Below are 23,705 nucleotides of genomic sequence, written 5' to 3'. Positions count from 1 at the left end.
GGAAGCCAAGGGCAGTCTTGGAACCGGCTCCGTCACAGATGCCCCTCGTCGCTTCTTGGGGCAGAAAGCAGCCAAATGTCCCCACAGTAAAAACACAACCCCCCCGAACGTCGCCTGTTCATCTCTGCCACCGATAGACGAGATCTGGCAGCACCTAACTCCATTGGCTCCTCCCTCTGGACTGGGGTCGCACTCACAACGGGGGCCATACAGATCTCTGGGGTAGCACGGCGACTCCTTCGCTGCTGCAGCTGGGCGTCGATCTGCAGGCAGAGATGAATGAGCCCATTAAGGTCTGGGGGAAGCTCAACCCGGGCCAACTCATCCAACATCTCCTCCAACAAGCCATCCTGGAAAGCGTCCATGAGCGCAGCCTCATTCCAGGCTGAATCCTGGCTATGCAGCTGAAATTCGCTGATATAGCCCTGCAGGGGGTGTCGGCCTTGCCTCAGGGCTTTCAAATGCCGGGTAGTTGTCTGAGTCTTGATGGGGTCCTCATACATCAACCACATATGATCACAAAACCCCACAAAGTTGTCTAGCAATGGGCTACGTTGGGCTAACAAGGGTGTGCCCTAACGAGCTGCAGAACCAGAAAGCAGGCTTATCATAAACCCCACTTTATCCCGGTCAGTGGGGAAATCATCTGCTTTCACACTGATGTACAGGTGGCGTTGTCCCATAAACACAGGAAACATGTCCAGGTTGCCATCAAATTTGTCCGGCCTCGCCACTTGGCATTTTCTCCTGGGTGGTGGTGGAGCAGCAGTAACCTGGGCGGATAGCTGAACAACTTGAGCAGATAACAAAGCCAGCTGCTGGGCGAGCTGGGCGTTCTCAGCACTTAGCTGCTCCATGATAGTAGGGGGTGAGGCTGAAGGCAAACTGTTCTATCCCAGCCTATTGCCATCCTTGTTAAAGGCACAAGGACCAAACTCCTGCTGATGCAATAGGCTGGAGACTTTACAACAGAATAAACCCCTTTTAATATGGGTGACAAACCTGTCAAATAGTCCAAAACACAAACAGCAAAACTCAAGTTCAAAGGAATGAAATAGTCCACAAGAAACACAATGCAAACAGAAGAGAAGTCACAAGCAAGACGAACAGACCAGGATTCCAAGAAGCACTTTGCAAATGGTTGCCTTCAGCAACCAGCACCGCCCACACTTCCTCCCTTTATTCAGCAGTCCCAAGGCGTTGGCCTCTCATCGCCTTCTCCTTTTACTCTGGAGGCGTCGTATTGATTGCTGCTGATTTTCTCTTGCTAAATGACGACGTGTGTGAGCATCAATTAGCAAGTCCCTCAGGTGTGACTCTTCCGAGTCTGACTCATTCTCCTCACACAGCTGAGCTTCATCAGGAACATGACTGGAGGGCCCAGGCTCTGCATTAAACCGTGAGTCCTGTAATTCATCCCAGCCTCCCTCTGCCCCGATCGCCCTTCAAATACCTCCTCCACCTCCTCCTCAGATTCTTCAGACTCAGCTGTTGCGAACACAGGTTGGCACGGAATCACAACAATACTTGTATTGTAGATAGTTCTCGTATGTGTAAACTGGCCATCCAATTTACCCATCCTTTTCAGCTGAATAAATTGACTGTATATATAAAATAAAATTGTAAAAAAGTGGCTGACCAAGATTTCTGATTTCTACACCACATTTCTTAACTATGCAAAATAAAAGAAGGCATCCAGAAGACATGAATGGAAAGTTATGATGCAAGTTATATTTTATCTGAATATAAGAACATAATCAGTGCTCTGCTGGATCAAACCTCTGGCCCCTCTTGCCCAGCAGTCTGTTCTCACAGTGACTAACCAATTGCACAAGGAAGCCCACTAGTCTCCTATCAGATGGCCTTCAGACAAGACTCAAACTGGGATTTGGGTGGAGCGTATCTGTTGAGGCCGATTTGGAAATACTTCTAAGTTTCCGGTAGATATTTCTCATATGTGAAAACTGGGCAATCAGCTTCAATCTTCTTTTCAACTGAATAAGTGAATTATACATATTTTAAAAAATTATGCAAAATAGCTGACCAATACCTCTATTTTCTTCACCATGCAAAGCAAAAGTAAGGCATCCAGAAGATATGAGTGGAAAGTTATCATATAAAGTATATTTAATTTGAATATAAGAACATAAGCAGTGCTCTGCTGGACGAAACCCCTGGCCTCTCTAGTCCAGCAGTCTGTTCATACTGTGGTCAACCAGTTGGGCAAGGAAGCCTCCCAGCCTTCAGAAAAGATTAATAACTATTCCTCTCCCATCTGTATGAAGTATGCAGTACGTAAAATTAAATTTAATGTTGGTGCTTTTTTTGTCAACAATTTTATTCAAAAAAGTTAAACACAAAATCCAAAAGAAAATAATTAAACAAAATTAAACAAAACCATTAAAGAAAAGGTGAATTAAAACAAGGACAAAAATACATGTTATTTCTCCTAGCTAAATACTGACAAATCTATTGCAATAATAATAGCTTCCCCCCTTGCAAACCGGTTTAAAATCTATAAGCTGGTACATCTATTTGCAAACCTATTGACCTGTCATACATTACATATATGAAAGAAAAAAAATAGTTAATAGGTTAAGCAGCAGTAAAGTTCAAAGTACTCTGTTAAACTGTTACTGTAATTTATTTGTAGAAAGTGTATACGGTTTTTTATTTACCACACATCGCCCAAATCATTATCTTTGAGTCCAATGTTCTTGTTTGGTTCTTAATAATGAAACCTTTTCTTTGGTTTTTAATTGGGAAAAAAATAATGTTGGTTCTGATCTTATACCATTATTTTTTAGAATATGTCCACTGACATTCATTTTGAGGCCAAATATGACCTTAGGGTCTAGACACAACCTAACATTGACATTAATTTATCTCTTGAAAATCTTATTTGGGGATGGTCTGAGAGGCTACATGCTATCTTTCTCATATATCAAGCCTAGTAATTAAGTGCCAGGAAGTTGTTTTGGGTTTGTTATGGTTAACTGAGTGAACCCTGACTTCTGGTAAAGAATAAATGCTTGCTGGATTTTTAAAAAATGTTTTGAAAGTAACTTGATGCTATTTTCTTACTAGGGCTGGGAGAAAGTGATTGGCATCAAATCATCCAACTGGGTCTGTATCTAACACAGAACTAGAATTCATGAACTCTTGGCACCATCTTTAATCTAGTTACTGTCCTGCAAAATTCCCACCCAGTATAACTAAAGGAAGTTAGTCAGTTTAATGTTAAGGCACCAGGCTAGACACCCGGAGACTGAGTTTTAGTTCCACATGAAGCCAGTTGGATAGGCTTGGACCAGTCACTTTCTCTCAGCCCTAAGAAACAGGCAATGGCAAACTACTGCTGAAAATCTTCAGGAACCTGTCCAGGCAGTCACCAGGTGACTCAAAGACACACACACACACACACACACACACACACACACACACACACAGAGAGAGAGAGAGAGAGAGAGAGAGAGGGAGGGAGAGATGCTGGGGGAGTGTGATGTGTATACGCACATATGTGTATATGAACTCTTGAGCCCAAACAAACTAAATTAAGATCTACACATGGTGCTTATTTGTTATTGCATAGGGTTAACTTATTAAAGGTTTGCAAATTTTATCTTTAAATTAGTAAGGCAAGGACTTCCGGTGGATTTTGCGCGCGCGATGGCGGCTACTTTGTAGCCTCTCTCCTGGGTAAGTGTAAGAACCGCTATGAACAGCAGACACCAGCTGTTCAGCGGTTCAAAATCCCCCTCCCGGGCAAGGGGGGGGGTAGAGAGTGTCTGAATAGTGGTAGAGCCTCTTTTGCACCCCCCAAGTTTTTTTTGGGGGGGTGAAAGGAGTGCTCCCATGGAGTTCAGACTTGTCTCCGCTTCCCAGCTGTTTTTGTCCTCAGGGACAAAACGAGCCGCTGCAAACACCTCCGTGCTTAAAGAGAACTGGTGAGTTTTTTTATAAACGGACAGAGCTGAGTAGAGGATTTAGTTTTTCCTTTCTTTGATTTATTTGGATTTTAAGTTTTAAGACTTGCTTCTATTTTTATTCTCTCTTTTTATTTTTTTTTCTTTGTTGAAAGGGAAAGTAAAATGGCGATCGGCAAATCTCTCGGTGTTTTTTTTTCTGAAGTTAGAATGCTGACCGGCAGGCTTTTTGGTGTTTCTCTTTCTTTCCTTTCTCTTTCCCTTTTTATTTTCTTATGATTGGAATGGTTGTTTTTGGTATCTCTAAGTATTTTTTTTGGAACGGACTTTTTCTATTTAATTAATTTTTTTTTCTCCCTTCTTTTTATGGTAATGACCCTTTTTTGAAGGACTTTTTTCTGTTTAATTTCTTGCAATTTTTAAGAAGGAGTAAAGCTTTTTTTTAATTCTTTTTCTCTTCCTTTTTTTTCCCCCTTTTTTCTTTTTATTATAATGACCTTCTTTGGAGGGAGTTATGATTTTTGAAGGAATTTTTATAATTTTTTAAGAAGGGCTAAAGGTTTTTCTTTAAGATGGCTCCAAAGCGTCCAGGGATTTCTACAGCTTCTAAATCAACAGTTTTACCCTCTTCTGGGGGTCAGCTAATAACTATGAAGGATTTGCAAAACATGATGGGAGATGTTATAATTCAAATTAGGGCAGAAATGAAAAAGATTTTAGAGGAAAATAATAAGATCTTGAGACAAGATTTTGTTTTGGCTTTAGAAGGAGTTGCTTCTGTTCTTGAAAAGGTGAACTCCCATGTGGAAGAGGTAGCTGAAAAAGTGGACATAATGGAGGGGAAAATTGAAAGTATGGAAAAAGAAATGGAAAATGAGATTCTTATGCTTCAATATGGACAAATGGAATATGCCTTAAGAATCAGAGGCCTGGAAGAGTCTTTGCAAGGAGATTTGAAAGAGATGGTTGCAAAGGACTTTGCATTGATTTTGAATAAAGAAAAAGAGGGAATACTTAGTGAAATTGAAAAATTATTTAGGGTTAACTCTGTGGTGGCAGCACAGAAGAATCTGCCAAGAGATGTGGTAATTTACTTTGGTAAAAGATCTTTACGCAATGAAATTGTGCAAGCCTATTATAAGAAGAGATTTCAAATTGCTTCACAAGATGTCATAATTTTTAAGGAGATCCCATCTAAAATTTTAAGAAGAAGAAAGGAGTTTGCTTTTCTAGCAAATGAACTTAAAAAGAGAAAAATTCTATTCAGATGGGATGTTCCGACTGGAATGGTGGTGAACTACCTGGGGACATGTCATAGACTTAATACTGTTTCTCAAGCAAAAGATTTTTATACTTCGGTCCTGGGGGTATGTGCATCGCCATCTATTAGGTCTCAACAAGTCCAGATTGAGGAGCAGAAGACAACTTGTGTAGCACATAATTCCAAAGAAAAGCAGCAACAGAAGAAGGTTAAGGAAGTTTCATATTCAGTGGTCTCTGAATCTCTGGGAGATGTTGGACCTACAAAGTCTTTGGAGCAATCTTCAAGGGTGGAATTGCTGCCTGAAATGGAAATTGGGAAATCTCAGTTTGAGGGGTATCAACAAGAGAGGAACGGGCAGAGGATAACTTGTATAACTTACAATTGTAAAGATCAATACAAGGAGGAATTTAAGGAATCCTTACCTGTATTGGCTTCGGAAGTTAGACCTACAAAGTCTTTGGAGCAATCTTCAGAAATGGAAATTGGGAAATTTCAGCTTGAGGGGCACCGACAAGAGAGGAACGGGCAGAGGATAACTTGTACAACTTATAATTGTGAAGATCAACACAAGGAGGAATTCACTGAGGAAGTTTTACAGGTATCGGTCCTTGAGACTGGTGCAACATATAAATGTAAAGAAAAAGTAACATATAAATGTAAAGAGAAAGACCAACAGAAGAAGGAGGTTGAGGAAGTTTCACAGGTACTGATTCCTGAGCTTGGGGGTCAACCAGGACTTACAAACTCTTTGGAGCGATCTTCAAGGGCAGAATTCCACGCATTCTTTTCGATGCTTGCGGGCAAGAGAGACTGATATGGATTGTGCTTATAGTAGATGCAACTGGCTATCAGACAGAAGATTATGGATATTGAATGAAAATTTTAGATAAGAAGTTTGTGTTTATAGTGGATGTAACTGGTTATTGGACAGAAAATTATGGATATTGAATGAGAACTTTAGACAAGAAGTTTACTATTGAGATTGTCGGAGAAGTAAAACTTATATCGTTTTTGGAAAATGTCTTATGTAATGTCTAAACATGTGTTTTGGGATAATAATATATTTCAGCTTTAAGTTTTAAACCTTTAATGATAATATTGTTTAAACTTGTGTTTTGAAGGGATTACAAGTTGTTTATTTCAGTGAGGGGATTCTAATAAATTTGTGTTTCGAAGGGAGTATAACTTGTTTAAGTTTCAAGTAATGCTTAAATTTGGTTTTTAAATATTATTATTAATATTTCTAAGAGAAAATAATTTGTTTAATTAAATGTCTAGATTTGTTTATGAAAGAAAGTAATGTTTAAATCTGTGTTTTTGGAGGAAGTCTATATAGAATGATGATTGTATTTAGACTTGTTTAGGATTTAAAAGTGTTTCAAGTTTTTAAATATTATTATTAATATTTTTAAGAGAAAATAATTTGTTTAGATTTGTTTAGGATTTTTAAGTTTTTTTTTTTTTTTGGATAGGTGAGAAGATTATGAAGATTGAAGGAAATATGTATTTATTTTAAGTTTTCTAAGAGTATTTAGTTTTAATGTATAACAAAGGTTTATATGTTTATTTTTTTGTATTAGGAAAAGAAAGAGGGAGAAATTAGATTTTATATTATAGGCATAGATATTCAAAGAAAGTAATGTTTAAATTTGCGTTTTTGGAGGGAGTTTATATAGAATGATGATTGTATTTAAATTTGTTTAGGTTTTAAAAGTGTTTTAAGTTTTTTTCTTAATTAAGCCTGTAAGCTCTGGGAAGTTCAGGGGAGGGCTTGGGAGGTTGGGGAGGAGGGGGGTGAGGTAGGGTTGGGGGGGTACGGGAAGGGGATTTGTTTTTGTAAAAATTTAAAAATTTTCAATAAATTAGTAAGGCAAGCACACTTGCAAATATATAGTTTTCGGCTTCCTTGAAAAATAAAAAAAGAAGAATGTTTCCTTATTCTGAACACTAATCTGACACACACAACAGTAGAAAAATATGAATGCTTTCTTATCCTATTTACTAACTCAAACAAAGAGATAAAGAAATTACCCTGGTGTTCTGGAAAATTATGCAATTGCACCTGTTGTAGATTTTGGAATGAATTGTTCCATGAAGGTAATTTGTCAGCTGTTTGGAACTTGAGTACAAATCTGTAGTTCTATATGTAATTCTAATGAATGACCAGTTCTTCTCAGTACTATTGGAAGAAGAGACTTCCATCTTTGGGTGCATAATGACCTGCTTCAAATTCTATCTGACTCAAATTTAAGACACATCACTTAGAAGGGCAGGAGTAATCTATATAAGAAGGTGGAATTCTCCATTTCCAATCTGATAGTCATCTTGGAACTAACTTGAAATGAAAAGACATGCTCACCTAGGTGTTAGTCAAAGGACAGGTTGCTAAATTATAGTTTCTCTACTTGTACAAAATGAAATTAATTCACCTTGATCCAACCATCTAGAGCAGTGGTTCTCAACCTGTGGGTCGGGACCCCATTTGGGGTTGAACGACCATTTCACGGGGGTTGCCAAACAACGCAGTCCGCCATTTTCCCCCCCTTTTCCTTAGCTGTGCTACTCCCTTTTATTCTATTGGCTTTTGAAAGCCCATAGAATAGACTCTCTTGAATAGAGTCTAATTCTATTGGCTTTCAAAAGCCAATAGGAATTGTCCAGGCTGTCTCTGCCCTGCTGAGCCCGCCAAAAATCCCATTCTGCAAACGCTGCTGCACCAATTGAGTAGTCCTCGATTTACAACCGGTTGAGTAGTCCTCGACTTACAACTGGTTGAGGGTCGCGGCATAAAAAGGTTGAGAACCACTGATCTAGAGCCTGTTTCTGGAAACTCTTAATGAATGATACAGCACCTCAACCTTTGAGTCATCAACTCAGTTGCTGTATCAGTTGAGAAGTGATTCAGATCTCAGCTTCATTTTTCCTGGAGAAACTTGGGCAGGGCTGGCATTTATTTTCACTTTTAGATTGGCAGAGCTTATTTTGCACGTACATCATACAGCCTCTGCCCACCCTAGACATTCTAGTTAAATGGTGAGCTAAGGATCCTATTCAGCTCAATCATATCACCGGTAGCTACTATAGCTTATTGTACAGAACACTGTTATACAGAACACTGTTTGCACCCAGGATAGGAGGGATGTGGAAGTTTTCCTAAATAATGCAAAAGATTTCAAACCCTATATTTAATGTATTTATTTTGCTATCACATACACAGAAGCATAAGGGACTTTTGTTTTGAATAAGTATTTTGTTAAACAACAGCAATATTTTAGCAACCAGTGATAATAATAGTGGATGTGCCCCCTCTCTCTCCTCTCTGGCATTCAGCACATCTGGAATCATTTCTCAACCGATATAGCAACTGACACTGAATGGAGCTGGGGACTCAAAGCATGAGTGGCTAAGTTGTTCATTTAACATAGGGGAAGGTCCAGGCTCAAAGTGTAGATTTAGGATTAAGTAAACATTTTTCTCCATTTCAGTCTTTACTACTCAGGCGTTTGGGGTCTACAGACCTGGAAGAAAGCCAAACCCCGAGGCATATAAAAAGAAGAATTATTGGTTGGCCTGAAGGACAGGGACGTTGGAGGAACAGAATAATTTTTACCTGCTGGTAAGATCAAAAAACTGAACGAAGCAAAGGAAAGGCACTGGGATAAAATCCAGGAAGCAAAATTTACTGATATTTTCTTTTTTCTCCACAACCAGAATATGGAGCTACCTTCTACCCTGGAAGATTTGGACCCCAAATTTGTCACACGTTGCTCACTGATAGAGATTGAAGGAGTTTCTTTGCCCACCACAACTGCAGAACACTGGGACCAGATAAAAAGCTTCCAGGCACGACCGGATGATCTTCTCATCTGCTCTTACCCCAAAGCAGGTACCGTAAATGCCGGCGTATAAGGCGACTTCCGCGAGCGCTGAAATCGGCGCCAAAGACGGGGGTCGTCTTATACGCCAAGTCGTCTTATACGCCGGAAATACTGGTAGTTTCTGGCGTATAAGACGACGTTCTAGGAATGCAGCTCGGCTATAAAGACAGGGGTCGTCTTATACGCCGGGTCGCCTTGTACGCCGGCATTTACGGTAATCCCGCAAATGGCCATACATTTGGGATAGTTTGATAAACCATTCTATGACATGGTTTTCAGAAATGTGGCACAGTTCGGAGGAAATAGAAGTAATCCTCAGCTTATGACCATAATTCGGCCCAACATGTCTATTGCTAGGCAAGTTATTTGTTAAGTGAGTTTTGCCCACTTTATGAACTTTCTTGCCACAGTTATTAAGTGGATCACTTCAATTGTTAAGTTAGTAACCCGGAGGTTAAGTGATTCTGGCTTCTTCAACTTTGCTTGTCAGAAGGTTGCAAAAAGTGATTGTGTGACCCTGGGATACTGCAACTATCATAAATAGCATGTGAACATTGATTCAATGACCACAGGGATGCTGCAATGGTCATAAGTAACTTTTTTCAGTGCCATTGTAACTTTGAACAGTCACTAAACAAACTGTTATAAATGTTCTGTTTATAAGGCCTTCATGTGATCAGAGATAAATGTTAAATGAACCAGTTAGCCCCTCATCCTTTGAATCCCCAGCTCCATTCAGTGTCAGTTGCTGTATCATTCCACTGAAGATGTCACCTAGCCTGCTAACGAAATGTTCAAAAACCATTCCACAAGCTCAGAGAACAAATCTTCACCCTCATCCTATATCCAAGCTACAGATATTAACCATTATTGCAGATCATATCAACCCAGAGAGATAATAGATGTAGGAAAAAGCAGAATACAATGGACCAGAGTACATGCAGTATATTTAGAAATAGAAATAATAGAAATAGAAATAATAGAAATAGAAACAGAAACGGAACGGAATAAAATAACAGAGTTGGAAGGGACTTTGGAGGTCTTCTATCGAGTTGCTCAGGCAAAAAACACTATACCATTTCAGATAAATGATTGTCAAATTTCCATCCGCCTGGTCTACTGAATCAATTATCATCAAAGTGATTTTCCCCTTTTCCTTCCTCAAGCCTTTTCTTTTGCTCTCGCATCAGTTGTTTTGTAAGCCCAACAACAAAAACAGTCCAATTATGTTTTTCGTGTGTCCTTTTACTAATGAGTTCCTTAAATATTATTTAAACAAAACGCTTAAGTAGCATAGCATGTAGACCTTTATTTCCAGGGTCTTTTGGGGGAGGAAACCTCTCTCCACTTTGATGTCAGGGTCCCCTATTTATCTCCCTGAAGATTACCGTAAATGCCGGCGTACAAGGCGACCCGGCGTATAAGACGACCCCTGTCTTTATAGCCGGGCCGCATTCCTAGAACGTCGTCTTATACGCCGGAAACTACCAGTATTTCTGGCGTATAAGATGACTCGGCGTATAAGACGACCCCCATCTTTGGCGCCAATTTCAGCGCTCGCGGAAGTCGCCTTATACGCCGGCATTTACAGTATGTTATTTTCAAATGTAGAGTAGAATTGACAAAAAACTCTTTATCAGGAAAATAAGATATCCAGAAAAAAAGGGTGCACAGGTTGCTGATTTGGGGGCCATGACTAAAAAAGTTAACAAGTTGTGAGACTTTTCAGACTTGCACAATTAGGGCTAACTTATGAATAGATATGCTAGGCTGTAGTAATTCCCTTCATTGCAAGATATGCATTTCGATGGATAGATGGCATATTAGCCCTCTAAGGTGTGCAATACCTCATCACAGACAAAAGGAGTCCTTGTGCAAATATTTGTCTGCAACTTATCTGCAATTTGCAGTCAACATGCTGACCCTCACATTGTGTGGTATTGGAAGTGTTTATTTATAAAGTATAAATAAGATTATCCGGCCCTCTCAATTCCTGGCAAATAGATGGGGAAGAAATGGAGGTAGTGACAGATTTTATTTTTCTGGGCTCCAAGATCACCTCAGATGGGGACTGCAGCCAAGAAATTAAAAGACGCTTGCTCCTGGGGAGGAAAGCTATGGCAAATCTAGACAGCATTCTAAAAAGCAGAGACATCACCCTGCCAACAAAAGTGAGTATAGTCCAGGCCATGGTTTTCCCAGTTGCAATGTATGGCTGTGAAAATTGGACCATAAGAAAGGCTGAGCGCCAAAGAATTGAGGCCTTTGAACTATGGTGCTGGAGAAGACTCCTGTGAGTCCCTTGGACTGCAAGGCGTTCAAACCGGTCAGTCCTAGAAGAGATCAACCCTGACTGCTCTTTAGAAGGCCAGATCCTCAAGTTGAAACTCAAATACTTTGACCACCTAATGAGAAGGAAGGACTCACTGGAGAAGGGCGTAATTGTTAAGTCCTTCGCGAAATGGCAATGACACGAGAAGCAGTTGTAGTTCTCAGGAACCTCTTTATTTCTGTTCAGCATACTGGTTACAAGACGCCGACGACGCCCAAATCTCCCTGCCCTTTTTATAGGCGATTCCCGGGCCAAACTGCAACATTTGGCGCACTTGCACTCGCGCATGTGCGCGAGTGCTGGCGACAGCCAGTCTGGTCCCGGGCAGCTTGCACCTGCCCGGGACCTTGCAATGCCCCGAGCCTGCTTTCACAGGCTTAGGACATAACAGTAATGCTAGGAAAGATTGAGGGCAATAGAAGAATGGGACGACAGAGAATGAGATGGATGGATGGAGTCACTGAAGCAGTAGGTGTGAACTTAAATGGACTCCAGAAGATGGTAGAGGATAGGAAGACCTGGAGGAACGTTGTCCATGGGGTCGCGATGGGTCAGACACGACTTCGTAATTAACAACAACACGATAAGTCTTGTTCTATAGGTAGTCCTTGATCTATGACCACAATGGTGCCCAAAATTTTTGTTGCTAAGTGAGGCAGTTGTTAAGTGAATTTTGCCCCATTTTATGACTTTTCTTGCCACAGTTGTTAAGTGAATCACTGCAGTTGTTAAGTTAGGAATAGGGTTATGTAACTGAAACTGCCTTCCCCATGGATTTTGTTTGTCAGAAGATCGCAAAAGTGGGTCACATGACCCCAGGACAATGCAACCATCGTAAGTACATGCCAGTTGCCAAGCATCTGAACTGTGGTCATTGGGGATACTGCAATGGTCCTAAGTGTGAAAAACTATCACAAGTCACTTTTTTCACTGCTGTTGCAACTTCGAACTGTTACTAAATGAATAGAATAGAATAGAATAGAATAGAATAGAATAGAATAGAATAGAATAGAATAGAATAGAGCTGGAAGGGACCTTGGAGGTCTTCTAGTCCAGCCCCCTACTCGAGCAGAAGAACCTATACCATCTCAGACAAGTGACTGTCTAGCCTCTTCTTAAAAATCTCCAGTGATGGAGCGCCCATGATTTCTGGAGGCAAGCTGTTCCACTGGTTAATTGTCCTCACTGTCAGGAAGTTTTTCCTTAATTCCAGGTTGCTTTTCTCAACCATTGTTTCTTGATCTGCCCTCTGGTGCTTTGGAGAATAATTTGATCCCCTCTTTTTGTGACAGTCCCTCAAATACTGGAATATTGCTATCATGTCACTCCTATTTTTTATTTTCTTTAGATTAGCCAAACCCAACTTTTGCAGCCGTTCTTCATATGTTCAAGTCTCCGGGCCTTTGATCATCTTAGTTGCTCTTCTGTGAACTTTTTCCAAAGTCTCAAAATCTTTTTTGTAGAATGGTGACAAAACCGGTTGCAGTATTCCAGGTGTGGTTTCACTAGGGCTTTATAAAACGGTACTAATACTTCATGTGATTTTGATTCTATACCTCTGTTTATACAACCCAGGATTATATCAGCCTTTTTGGCTGTTGCAACAACTGCTGGCTCATATGCAAGTGATCATCCACTAGGACTCCAAGGTCCCTCTCACAGTTACTGTTTTTGAGTCAGGTCTTGCATAATCTGTACTTATACCTTTGGTTTTTCAAGTCTAAATGTAAAACTTTTCTCCACATTAAAATTCATTTGTTTGGATAGAGTCCATTGTTCAAGTTTGTCAAGATCTTTTTGGATCCTGAGCTTGTCTTCTTTCCTGACTTCATCTTTGCATGTTCTGGCTGTCTGCTGATAATTAGCCTTAGTTATGTCTTCCTCTTTCCATTTTTTGTACTTGTCCTTTTTATCTTTCAGTTTATCTGAGAGATCTTTGTGCCATGTCTGAGGCTGGTGGGAGGCCAAGAAGCGTCACCCAATACTCTATCTCTTTTACGAAGACATGAAAGAGGTGAGAAGCTTTCCTTTCTGTAACAAAGAAATTTGCTGCCAAAAAAAGAGAGCATCATTCAATGATACAGATCAGTCTTTCTCAATGGGATTCCGTGGAATTTTAAGGTTCTGCAAGAGTTGGTGATTAAAAAAATAATAAATTTTGTTTCTTATGCAATAGCAGCATTACCAGGAATGGGAATGCTTACGCACCACAACTTAGCTGCCTGACTGTCACGTTGTTATTGTTGTAACTGGATGATAAATGTGAATCGTGTAACGAAAATTTCACTTTGTTTTTATTATTTTTTTATGCAATGTTTCCTTGAGGCTTGAAAATAATTTCAAGAATTCTTCCTAGCTAAATGTTTGAGAAAGGCCGACAAAGGTTTTGGATTAAGAGGTTCAAACCAACACGGCAAATCTCCTGCCAGTAATCTGATCACATTTTTCCTTCCTGTTAACCATTTCAGTTTTTTCCCTAGGATCCAATTCGGGAAATGCGGAAAATAGCCCAGTTCCTGGAACTAGAGATTCAAGAACCAGTTCTGAATCAGATTTTGGAGTACACCAAGTTTGAGACCATGAAAGGAATCACAATGGCTAATTATGCTACTGTGTCACCCTGTCTCATGGACCATACCGTGTCACCCTTCCTCAGAAAAGGTGAGAATGGAAACTAGATTGCAACTGACCAGGGGGCAGATGGAGAGAGTGAACAGAGCAATCAAACATGAACCTTTCAAAATGCGGCAGGGAAGGTCTTGGCTGGCAACACTGGCAGGGACCTGATGTGATAGCATACAGTATGGGAAAGACCTTTGGAGGTGGGGCAAAGAGATGCTGCCTAGGGACTGGTCAAATAAGAGACAGTATAATCTGCAGCTGGACAGTGGGTAGGGCAAGAGCCCCAGAGGGACTCACCCTAATTTCTCAAGCTGTAAAAGAGATGGGAAAAAAAAACTCCGACACTTTCAAAACGCCATCTTAATTCCTCTCTCCGTAGCAAAAAAAAAAGAACAAAGGAGAAATAACCAAAACTAACCAAAACTAACTAAAAGAAAAAGAAATAAAACCCTAAATTATAAAAAAAGAATCCTTTAATCCGCTCTGTCCGTTTTAAAAGTTACTCACCAAGACGCTATACTCACGGAGATAGAGGCGGCGGTTTCTTTTGCTTCAAAGGAAGCAAAAACAGCTGGGAGGCGGAGATCAGCAGGAGCTCCGAGGGAACACTCCTTTCACCCCCTCTAGGAATAAATCCAGAGGGGGTTCAGGGGTTCTACCTCTACTCCTGCGTTCTCTATCCCTTCCCTTTGCCCGGGAAGGGATTTGCGAACCGCGGGCCAGCTGATACGCGCTGGGCTCCGCGATTCCGACACCTTCCCAGCTGGATGGCTAAGAATTAGCCGCCATCGCCGTCGCCCCGGCAACTGGATTTTAATGATTTTGCTCTTGATATTTTTGCTCTTGGTACTGGATTTTTCTTTTGACTTTTTTCTTTTTTTCTTCTTTGGATTTTTTTAAGGACTATGTTGGTGCTGTTTTTTTGAAAAAAAAAATCTTTTCCTCCTCCCCCCTCCTTGGGGAGAAGGGAAGTGAGAACAGTGTCATATAAAATGGCTTCAAAGAGACAGCTGTCTTCGACAACACCTAAAGTGGTTTCTTCTCCTACAGCTCTTACTGCACAACCACAACAACAACTTAAACATGTACCACCGGCTCAGCCACCACCTTCTCCTCCTCTGCCAGGCCTGTCAGCACAAGAGGTTAAAGGGATAATGGGGGATGCTATGTCTCAAATGAGAGATGAAATGAAGCAATTTGTTATGCAGATTAAATCTGATATTAAATCTGACATTAAAGAAGAGATAAGTGGGATAAAGGGCTTATTAGAAGCTAATAATACCATCTTGTGACAAGATATAGTTGCAGCAGTATCAGGCTTGGCTACGGTGGTAGTGAAGCTGGATGCAAGATTGGAGGAAGTGGAAGATAAAGTTTCCTCTTTTGATGACAAAATTCAAGATGTGGAAAGGAAGGTGGAGACTTCACAAGAAGATATGCTTATGTTTCAGTACAGACAGATGGAGTATGCCTTGAGGATTAGAGGCCTCAAGGAAGATATGAATCAAGATTTGATGGAGATGGTGCTTACTGACTTAGCTGTTGCTCTGAATATGGATAAAGGAGAGTTACGCAGAGAAGTGGAAAAAATTTATAGAGTCAACTCTTGGATTGCGAAGCAGAAGAACTTGTCCAGAGATATGGTGATTTATTTTACAAAGAAGTCTCTGCGTAATGAAATTGTACAAACTTTTTATAATAAGAGATTCCAGATTGCTACTCAAGATATTATTATTTTAAAGGAAATCCCATCAAAGATTTTAAGAAACAGGAAAGATTTTTCTTTTCTGGCTAATGAGCTTAAAACCAGATTGATACCATTCAGATGGGAAATCCCGATGGGTATTGTTCTGAGCCATGCGGGGACACGTTACAGATTGAATACGGTTGACAAAGCCAGAGAGTTTTACAATACGGTCCTGGGTGCAGGCTCAGCTCCACCTGTTCAGAAATCTTTGAGTGGCAAAGAGTCGGAGCAGCAATCTGAGGCGTTAGGTTTGGTCTCTGCTGGGATGCTGCAAGCTGAATGGCAACGTCAAACGGAGGTTAAAGAGCAGAGAATGACCCGTGCAGCTTATAGACGCAAAGAGAAGGAGCAACATAAGAAAGAGGCTAAAGAAGCTTCTTCTGAAAGTGCATCATTGCCGATGGGAGGAGCAAGACCCAAGAGTTATGCAACACATGCAGCAATGGCAGATCTCCAAGGTGTCTTCTCCGGGCTCCTGGCTAAGGGAGATGGCAAAGTTTCTGACCTGGAATGTTAACGGATTGAATTCTTCTCAGAAAAGGAAAAAAATCTTCTATTATTTGAAGCAACATAACAATGATGTTATTTGTTTACAGTAAACTCATATTTTACTTAAGGATCAGAAATATTTAGTTAATGCTCGTTTGGGATCTCATTTTGTATCTTCTGCTCTGGGGAAAAAGAGGGGAGTTGTTATCTACGTGAAGCAAAATTTACCAGCTTGTCTGGTAGAATCGGATCCCCAAGGAAGATATGTGATGATTGAACTTGGCTTATATGGTAAGAAAGTACTTATAGTGGGACTTTATGCACCAAATCAGCAACAGGAACAATTTTATAGGTTGTTACATCAAAAAATAACTTTGCTGGACTATAGATCCGTGGTATTAATGGGTGATTGGAATGGTGTCTTAGATACACAAAGGGACAAGAAAGGTTCTTCTCCCTTTTTTAAACATGCAAAATTACCTAAAGCCTTTTTTGATATGAAAGAGGACTGGGAACTAAGGGACTATTGGCGGGAATGTAATCAAGAGGAGAGAGATTTCACCTTTTTCTCAGATAGACACCAATCCTTCTCAAGAATTGACTTTTTTTTTTACTACAACGGACTTATATAATAGAGTAAAGAATGTAAAGATTTTTCCTAGGTTGCTGACGGATCATAGCCCAGTTTGGATGGAGCTGACTCAAGAAAAAGAGGAGAGAAGATCCTGGAGAGTGAATGAAAATTTATTTAGACAAGAAAAGAATGTTCAAAAGTTAAAGGAGTGTTTAAAGGATTATTTTGCTTTAAATATGTATAAAGGGACTTCAATGTCAATGGTATGGGATGCAGGTAAAGCATTTATGCGTGGTATTTTGATAAAAATGAACAATTATCATAAGCGAAAGCAGACTCAGAAACGTAAAGAATTGGAAGATGAAATTAAATTAAAAGAAAAGTCTTTGATTTTAAATCCTTCTGATGAAAATATTAAAGAATCTGTAAAGTTATTAAGGACACAATTTAATATGTTGTTAGCAGATCAAGCTGCAACCAACTTATTGTTTATGAAACAAAATACATTTTGTAATGCTAACAAGCCAGGGAGATGGTTGGCTTATCAGCTAAGAAAGAAACAGAGACAGAGAATAATAGATAAAATAAATTATCAGGGTAAATTAGTTTCTCAGAAGGAATTGATTAAGAAATCTTTTTTGGAGTATTAACAAAAATTATATAAATCTACCAATGTCCAAATTTTAGATATAAATAAATACTTAAACGAGGCTAGTTTTCCCAAATTGACAGAGGATCAGAAGCAGGAAATTAATGGCTTAATTACTAAGGAGGAAATTGCGTTAGCAATTCAGCAATTGAAACCAGGGAAAGCACCAGGTACGGATGGGTTAACAGCTGTTTATTATAAAGCTTTAATGGAGGAGATGATTCAGCCATTAGGTGATCTTTTTAATGATATTTTACAGGGTCTAGAGATTCCTCCTTCATGGCGTAGTGCTTTTATATCACTGATTCCAAAAGAGGATCAAGATCTTACTTTACCAAAGAATTATAGGCCTATATCTCTTCTAAATGTGGATTATAAGATATTTGTAAAAATTTTAGTAAATAGGCTTTTGACGGTTGTGCATCAACTTGTGCATAAAGATCAATCTGGGTTTATAACTGGAAGGTATATGAAAAATAATGTTAGACAAATTATCAACTTATTAGAATATTTAGATAAGAACAACCAAGTCCCTGCAGGGTTGATATTTTTAGATGCTGAAAAGGCTTTTGATCAATTGAATTGGCATTTTATGTTAAGAGTAATGGAGGAGATGAATTTTGGTGAAAAGATAGTACAAGCTCTTACGGTAATATATCAAAAACAAACGGCACAACTTATTGTTAATGGAGGGTTGTCAGAGGTTTTCACAATAGAGAAAGGTACCAGGCAGGGATGTCCATTATCACCGTTGTTGTTTGTTTTAACATTGGAAATATTGTTAATCAAAATTCGAGAGTCGCAGGAAATTAAAGGAATAGAAGTTAATAAAAAAGAATATAAGTTAAGAGCTTTTGCGGATGACTTGGTGGTTATTTTGTCGCAACTTACTCATTCTGTAGTAAAGTTATTACAATTGATTCATTATTATGGTTTGGTCTCGGGCTTTAAGATTAATGTCAACAAGACTAAAATTTTATCTAGAAATATGACTAGCCAGGAGAAGCAGACCTTGATTAATTTGACGGGTTTTGAAATTGTTAATAAGGTAAAATATTTGGGGGTGATGTTATCTGATTCTAATGCAAAACTATTTAAAAATAACTATGAAAGGTTGTGGGTTAGGGTACAGAAAGACTTGAAGAATTGGGCGAAGTTGCAATTATCCCTTATGGGAAGAATTGCAGTGATAAAAATGAATAGTCTACCCAAGTTTCTCTTTTTGTTTCAAATGCTACCGATTTTGAAGAATGAGATTAATCTAAGCGAATGGCAGAAAGGCCTTAATAAATTTATTTGGGCAGGGAAAAAGCCAAGGGTCAAGTTTAAAATTATGCAAGACTTCCGTGAGAGGGGTGGACTCAAGGCACCGAATTTGAAATTATACTATGATGCGGTGGTTTTAACACTAATTAGTGACTGGGTAAATTTGACAAATCCTGAGATACTCCATCTAGAGGGATGGGATTTACTTTTTGGGTGGCATGCCTATTTAATATTTAATAAAAAAATGGATTGGGTTTTTAAAGCTCATATTTTAAGAATTTCTTTACTTAGGACTTGGAGAAAATATTATAAAAGTGATTTTAAAGTACCATTATGGGCTATACCCTGGCATGCGATAGAAGGAATAAAAAGGGGTGCTAAAATGGATATGGTGTCTTATAGACAGTTACTTAGATGGGATGGACAAAACTGGCAGTTAAAATCACGGGAAGAGTTAGCGCAAGAAAATATTATTTATTCTTGGTTCCAATATAGGCAATTAGTAGATAGATGGAAGGTGGATTGTAAGGTGGGTATTCTTAGAGAAGATGAAAATTTTATTAAGCAAGTGAAGGATCAAAGACAAACCCACATTAAGAGGATTTATGGCATTTTAGTTGAATTGGATTCAGAAACGGAACTAATTAAAGATTGTATGATCAGATGGGCGCAGAACTTTGGTGAGCCAGTTTCATTGGACACCTAGGAAACCATCTGGGTCAGAAATGTCAAATTTACACAAGCACAGAACTTAAGGGAGAATTTTTATAAAATGTTTTATAGATGGCACCTTGATCCACAAAAAATGTCTCTTATGTATCCTGACTTACAACCTAACTGTTGGAGATGTGGTTGCATGGACGCTACTTATTATCACATTTGGTGGTCGTGCAGAGAGATAAAAGCATTTTGGATTAAGATATGGTGGAATATCCAGAGAATTTTTAGGAGGAGGGTAAAATTTACTCCGCAATTATTTTTGTTGGGTATAGTTACTGATTGTGATACAAAGGAGGTTATATTGATGTTAAATTTGATTACAGCTGCGAGGCTGTTAGTAGGACAATTTTGGAAGAAGGAATCTTTGCCTACATTGCAGGAATGGTTTCTTAAAGTGTCTCATTTGGCGGAGATGGCAAAGATTTCGGCTTTTTTAAAGGAACAAACGCAAGAGAAATTTCTTGCTGTTTGGGATAAGTGGATAAAATTTATACAATTTAAACTGGATATAAAAAATATTATATAGCCTTTTCATAATCTTCATTTTTATATATATATATATATATGCTTTAATGTTATATATATATTTTTTATAAATATAATTTTTTAATTGTTTTTTAATTAAGCCTATATTCTGCTCTGGGAAGCTCTGGGGGGGGAAGGGGGGGTGTTTGGGTGGGGGGTGGGGAAAGGGGGTTTTGTTGTGTAATGTTTAGGTTTTTTTGTATATGTTGTTTTTTGTCTTTGTATGGTTTTGTTCTTTTTGTAAAACTTATAAAACTTTTTAATAAAAAAAAAGAGATGGCAGGAAATTGTACTTTCAGACTTGCAAGATTCTGTCAATGTAGCTTTAAATTAAGTAGAATGAACTTATCTGGTCTTGTTTCATATCTGTCTACTCTACCTGGTAAGGTTGACACCTGGGGAGGCTTTAATCCCAAACCCATGATGGGTGTCAAATTTTGGAAAGGTGACCCTTGCAATGTTGAGATGCAACTGAGAGGTGTGGGAAACAAATAGGAAAGGTGAGCTACTCAAAAAACAAGTTAACTAAATCCTGCTGGGCTAGAATGGTAGAAAAATAGCAGGGGAAACCTGGCAACTGAGTTTGTTTCTCCCCTCCCTTCCCTCTGCAGGCATTGTTGGTGACTGGAAGGAGCACTTCACAGTGTCTCAAAGTGAGCAGCTGGAAGGCATCTGTAGTCAGTTGCTGGCAGGCAGTGGTCTGACTTTCCGTACAGAGCTGTAAAAGCAGCTCTATCTCCTCCATGCAGCCTTCTCAATCAAGCTTGCTTAAATTATTAATCTTCCATGCATTTAATAAAATAAGTCATGGGTACCACAAATGATAATCCAAGCTTTACTGTGCATCTCTTTAAAAAAAACTAATTCTTGTTCAAAAGCATTTGTCACTGGCAATTCAATTTCCTTTTGCTGAAATTCTCTTAATGGGTTGCTTGGTCTCTGTCTGTCTCTCTCTCTCTCATTTCCTGTACTGTATGCTAAGAAAAGGATGGTTGTCCAGTTTTTAATTTAAAAACTTCTAATTTTTACTTAAAGTTTCTTTTCAATTGCTTAAAACAGCTGCTAGTAGGAAAAGCATTTCAAAAGGAAAGTGGGAGGAGAAGAAAAGAAGGTGAAATAACACTTTAAAAATGTGGTCACTTTTCTGAGATATTTTCCTGATATTTCAATCACACAGGGAAGGGCCAAATATGGCTCTCTTTCATATATTTTATGTTTATTTTATTTACCATTTTTATTTTATTTACTATATGTTTGACTGTTTTTAGATTGTTATGGTGTTTTAGAAGTTGTTATATTATGTGCTACCCAGAATCATGGTTTTGTGAAATGGAAGGCTTGATAAATATGCTAAATAAATAAATAAACAAATAGGTAATTACACTTATATGCGCACACTATTCTTTTACAAACACATGGCATACTAGTACATACATTCCTTCAGACAGAGATGATAGATGAGGAGATCCAGTAGCAAAAACCTACTACTGTATTGCTTATTCTATAATAGCAGTTTTGCCCAGCTAAATATGATTGCTGCTATGATGTTTGGCTCAGCTTCCTCCATGGAAGCTGAAACTGGGAAAGATTTCTCTCCCTCCCCTGGTCACACATCTCTTATCCAGCATGCAGCAAGGGAACAAGTCAAATACATTTGTGTCATTTTGCAAGCACAAGGGAATATATGTGGACTTAAAAAGATAAAGATGTGCATGAACAGAGTGCTCCCCCTGATGATTTGTAACTGGCTGACAAATAATACTCAAGTGTTGTTAATGGTACTACACCTACATGGAGGGAAGTAAGCAGTGGGTACCACAAGGTTCCGTCTTAGGCCCAGTATCTTCATAAATTACTTAGATGAGGGAATAGAAAGGGACACTAAGCTGGCAGGAATAGCCAATACCCCAGAGGATAAGCTCAGGATCCAAGAAGATCTTGACAGACTTGAACAATAGGTCCTATCCAGTGGTGGGAATCAAATATGTGAACAACCGGTTCTCTGTGTGGATGCCGCTTCCAGAAGTCCATTCTGGGCCTAGGCAACAAAAAATTACCTACCAGTTCTGCCAAACTGGTGAGAACTGGTTGAATCCCACCACTGGTCCTATCCAACAACATGAAATTTAATGTGGAGAAAAACAAGGCTTATACACTTAGGTAGGAAAAAACAAAAGTACAAGTAAAGATTAGGCAATACCTCATTCAAAAACAGTAACTGTGAGAGGGACCTTGGAGTCCTAGGAGTTGCTTAGGTTGAGAAACACTGCTCTAGAGAAATGAGAATAAAGTGGTACCTGGAAAAATATTAATGGTCTGACAAAGAATATGGGTAAAAAGCAGATGGCCCACCAAAGATTGTGTGTGTAAGGGAGGTTTGTTTTGCTTACAAGACAACTTTTAAATTTAGGATGGCCAGACATCCTGTTCCCAGCTCTGCACATGATATATTACTAACTGCTTGTCACATGGTGTATCTAAATTGCTTAACACTTGATATATTGCTGATTGCTAAAAACATTCCAATGTAAACGAGGAGCTATCGATTATAGATCTGTCCAGTAGTTTTCCCATGTTAGAATAAGGACCTATAGAATGTAGGCATGTGACCTGCTCAGGAAATAACTCTGCTTGAAGGGTTATAAAAATGGTCATCAATGTACAATCTGAGTTCAGATTCCTTCAGCCAGGATGGCTCTCTGAACCTGCGCAATAAACTTCCCTTTCCTGAAAGAGCTGATTCAAGTTTTTTTTTAATTCTATAACATTTTCTGGTGCATTGGCCGGGAAAAGCTTGAGTGAGGCGATATTTCGCTGAGGACGGCTGGACCCTTCGGACCTGCTGGTAAGCCATCTCTGAACAATTCTCCAGGCGCCATGGGGGTGTGTTTCCTCCAGGAGACAGCTGTGGCTTCTCAGCAGAGCCGACAGTACTGAAGGCCAGTCCAAGAACCCTTTGGGAAAGGAAAGGAAGTCTGAACCAACTCCTGGCCAGGATGGGTGTAGCTACAAGGCAGGCGAGTATGTGTTTAAAGTAATGGTACCTATCTCACTTGAAGATAGAAGAGGGGGCCTGATCACTCTCCTGGACTCGGGACGGCGATCCTAATGAAGTCCGTGTTAGGTTGTGTGGGTGGTTAAGCCAGAGCATTCCCTACTAGTTACCGCCGGCGCTGTAGGTCATTGGCAGTGTGTTAGGATGGGGGGCCGTAGTATGGATGTGGGGTGGCCCCCAGAGGGGACTTTTAAGAAAACTATCCTAACCAATTTTAGTATATAGATCAGTTGGGGGGATGCAGTAGCAGGACGAGCTGATGAGTTATTGCAATGTCAAGCTGAAATGGTTCATTTGTGTGTGGCTAGACCCAAAGGAAAAAAAGCTTCAAGTACAAACTAAAAGAGTGAAAGATGTGAAGATTTCAGAAACTAAGGTGTCAGATGCTAAGAAGGAGATAAGGATGGAGGTAGAGGAGTTGATTCTCAGACCTCCTCCCTACGTTCCACCTTTCTCCCCCTTCCCCCCCCAGTGCCGGCTGTGGCAGAGCCAGCAGCCGCTCTGACGGAGGAAGGGCTGATTGCCCCTGCTGTGTCCGAAGAAAGGCAGCCAGCTGTGAGACGAAAACAGAAAGGGGGAGGCTGTCAGCCCCCAAGGAGGAAGGGGATTTGGAAGGTCTCTCTGTAAATGTGAGGGGAGAAGTAAGTAAAGAGGAGCA

At 39.6% G+C, this 23,705-nt stretch overlaps 1 protein-coding gene across 2 annotated transcripts; it reads left to right on the top strand.

Moving 5' to 3' along the window:
* The first annotated feature begins 1,163 nt into the window (after positions 1–1,163).
* LOC120309025 (sulfotransferase 1C1-like) lies at positions 1,164–21,375 on the top strand. Of its 2 annotated transcripts, XM_039345810.1 has the most exons (5): positions 1,164–1,503; positions 8,676–8,806; positions 13,321–13,414; positions 13,881–14,061; positions 20,604–21,375. In XM_039345810.1, exons 3-5 carry the CDS (start codon positions 13,406–13,408, stop codon positions 20,714–20,716), a joined length of 303 nt encoding a protein of 100 aa, XP_039201744.1. In that variant the 5' UTR covers positions 1,164–1,503; positions 8,676–8,806; positions 13,321–13,405; the 3' UTR covers positions 20,717–21,375. The 2 variants fall into 2 exon arrangements, with proteins under 2 accessions (XP_039201744.1, XP_039201745.1); XM_039345811.1 differs by lacking the exon at positions 8,676–8,806.
* Positions 21,376–23,705: the final 2,330 nt, after the last annotated feature.

The sequence above is a fragment of the Crotalus tigris genome, unplaced genomic scaffold (assembly GCF_016545835.1).
Source record: "Crotalus tigris isolate CLP2741 ecotype Arizona unplaced genomic scaffold, ASM1654583v1 scf7180000017977.1317863, whole genome shotgun sequence".
Lineage (NCBI taxonomy): Eukaryota > Metazoa > Chordata > Lepidosauria > Squamata > Viperidae > Crotalus > Crotalus tigris.
Note: the sequence above shows the minus strand (reverse complement) of the source record. Positions and strands in the feature narration are given on the sequence as shown.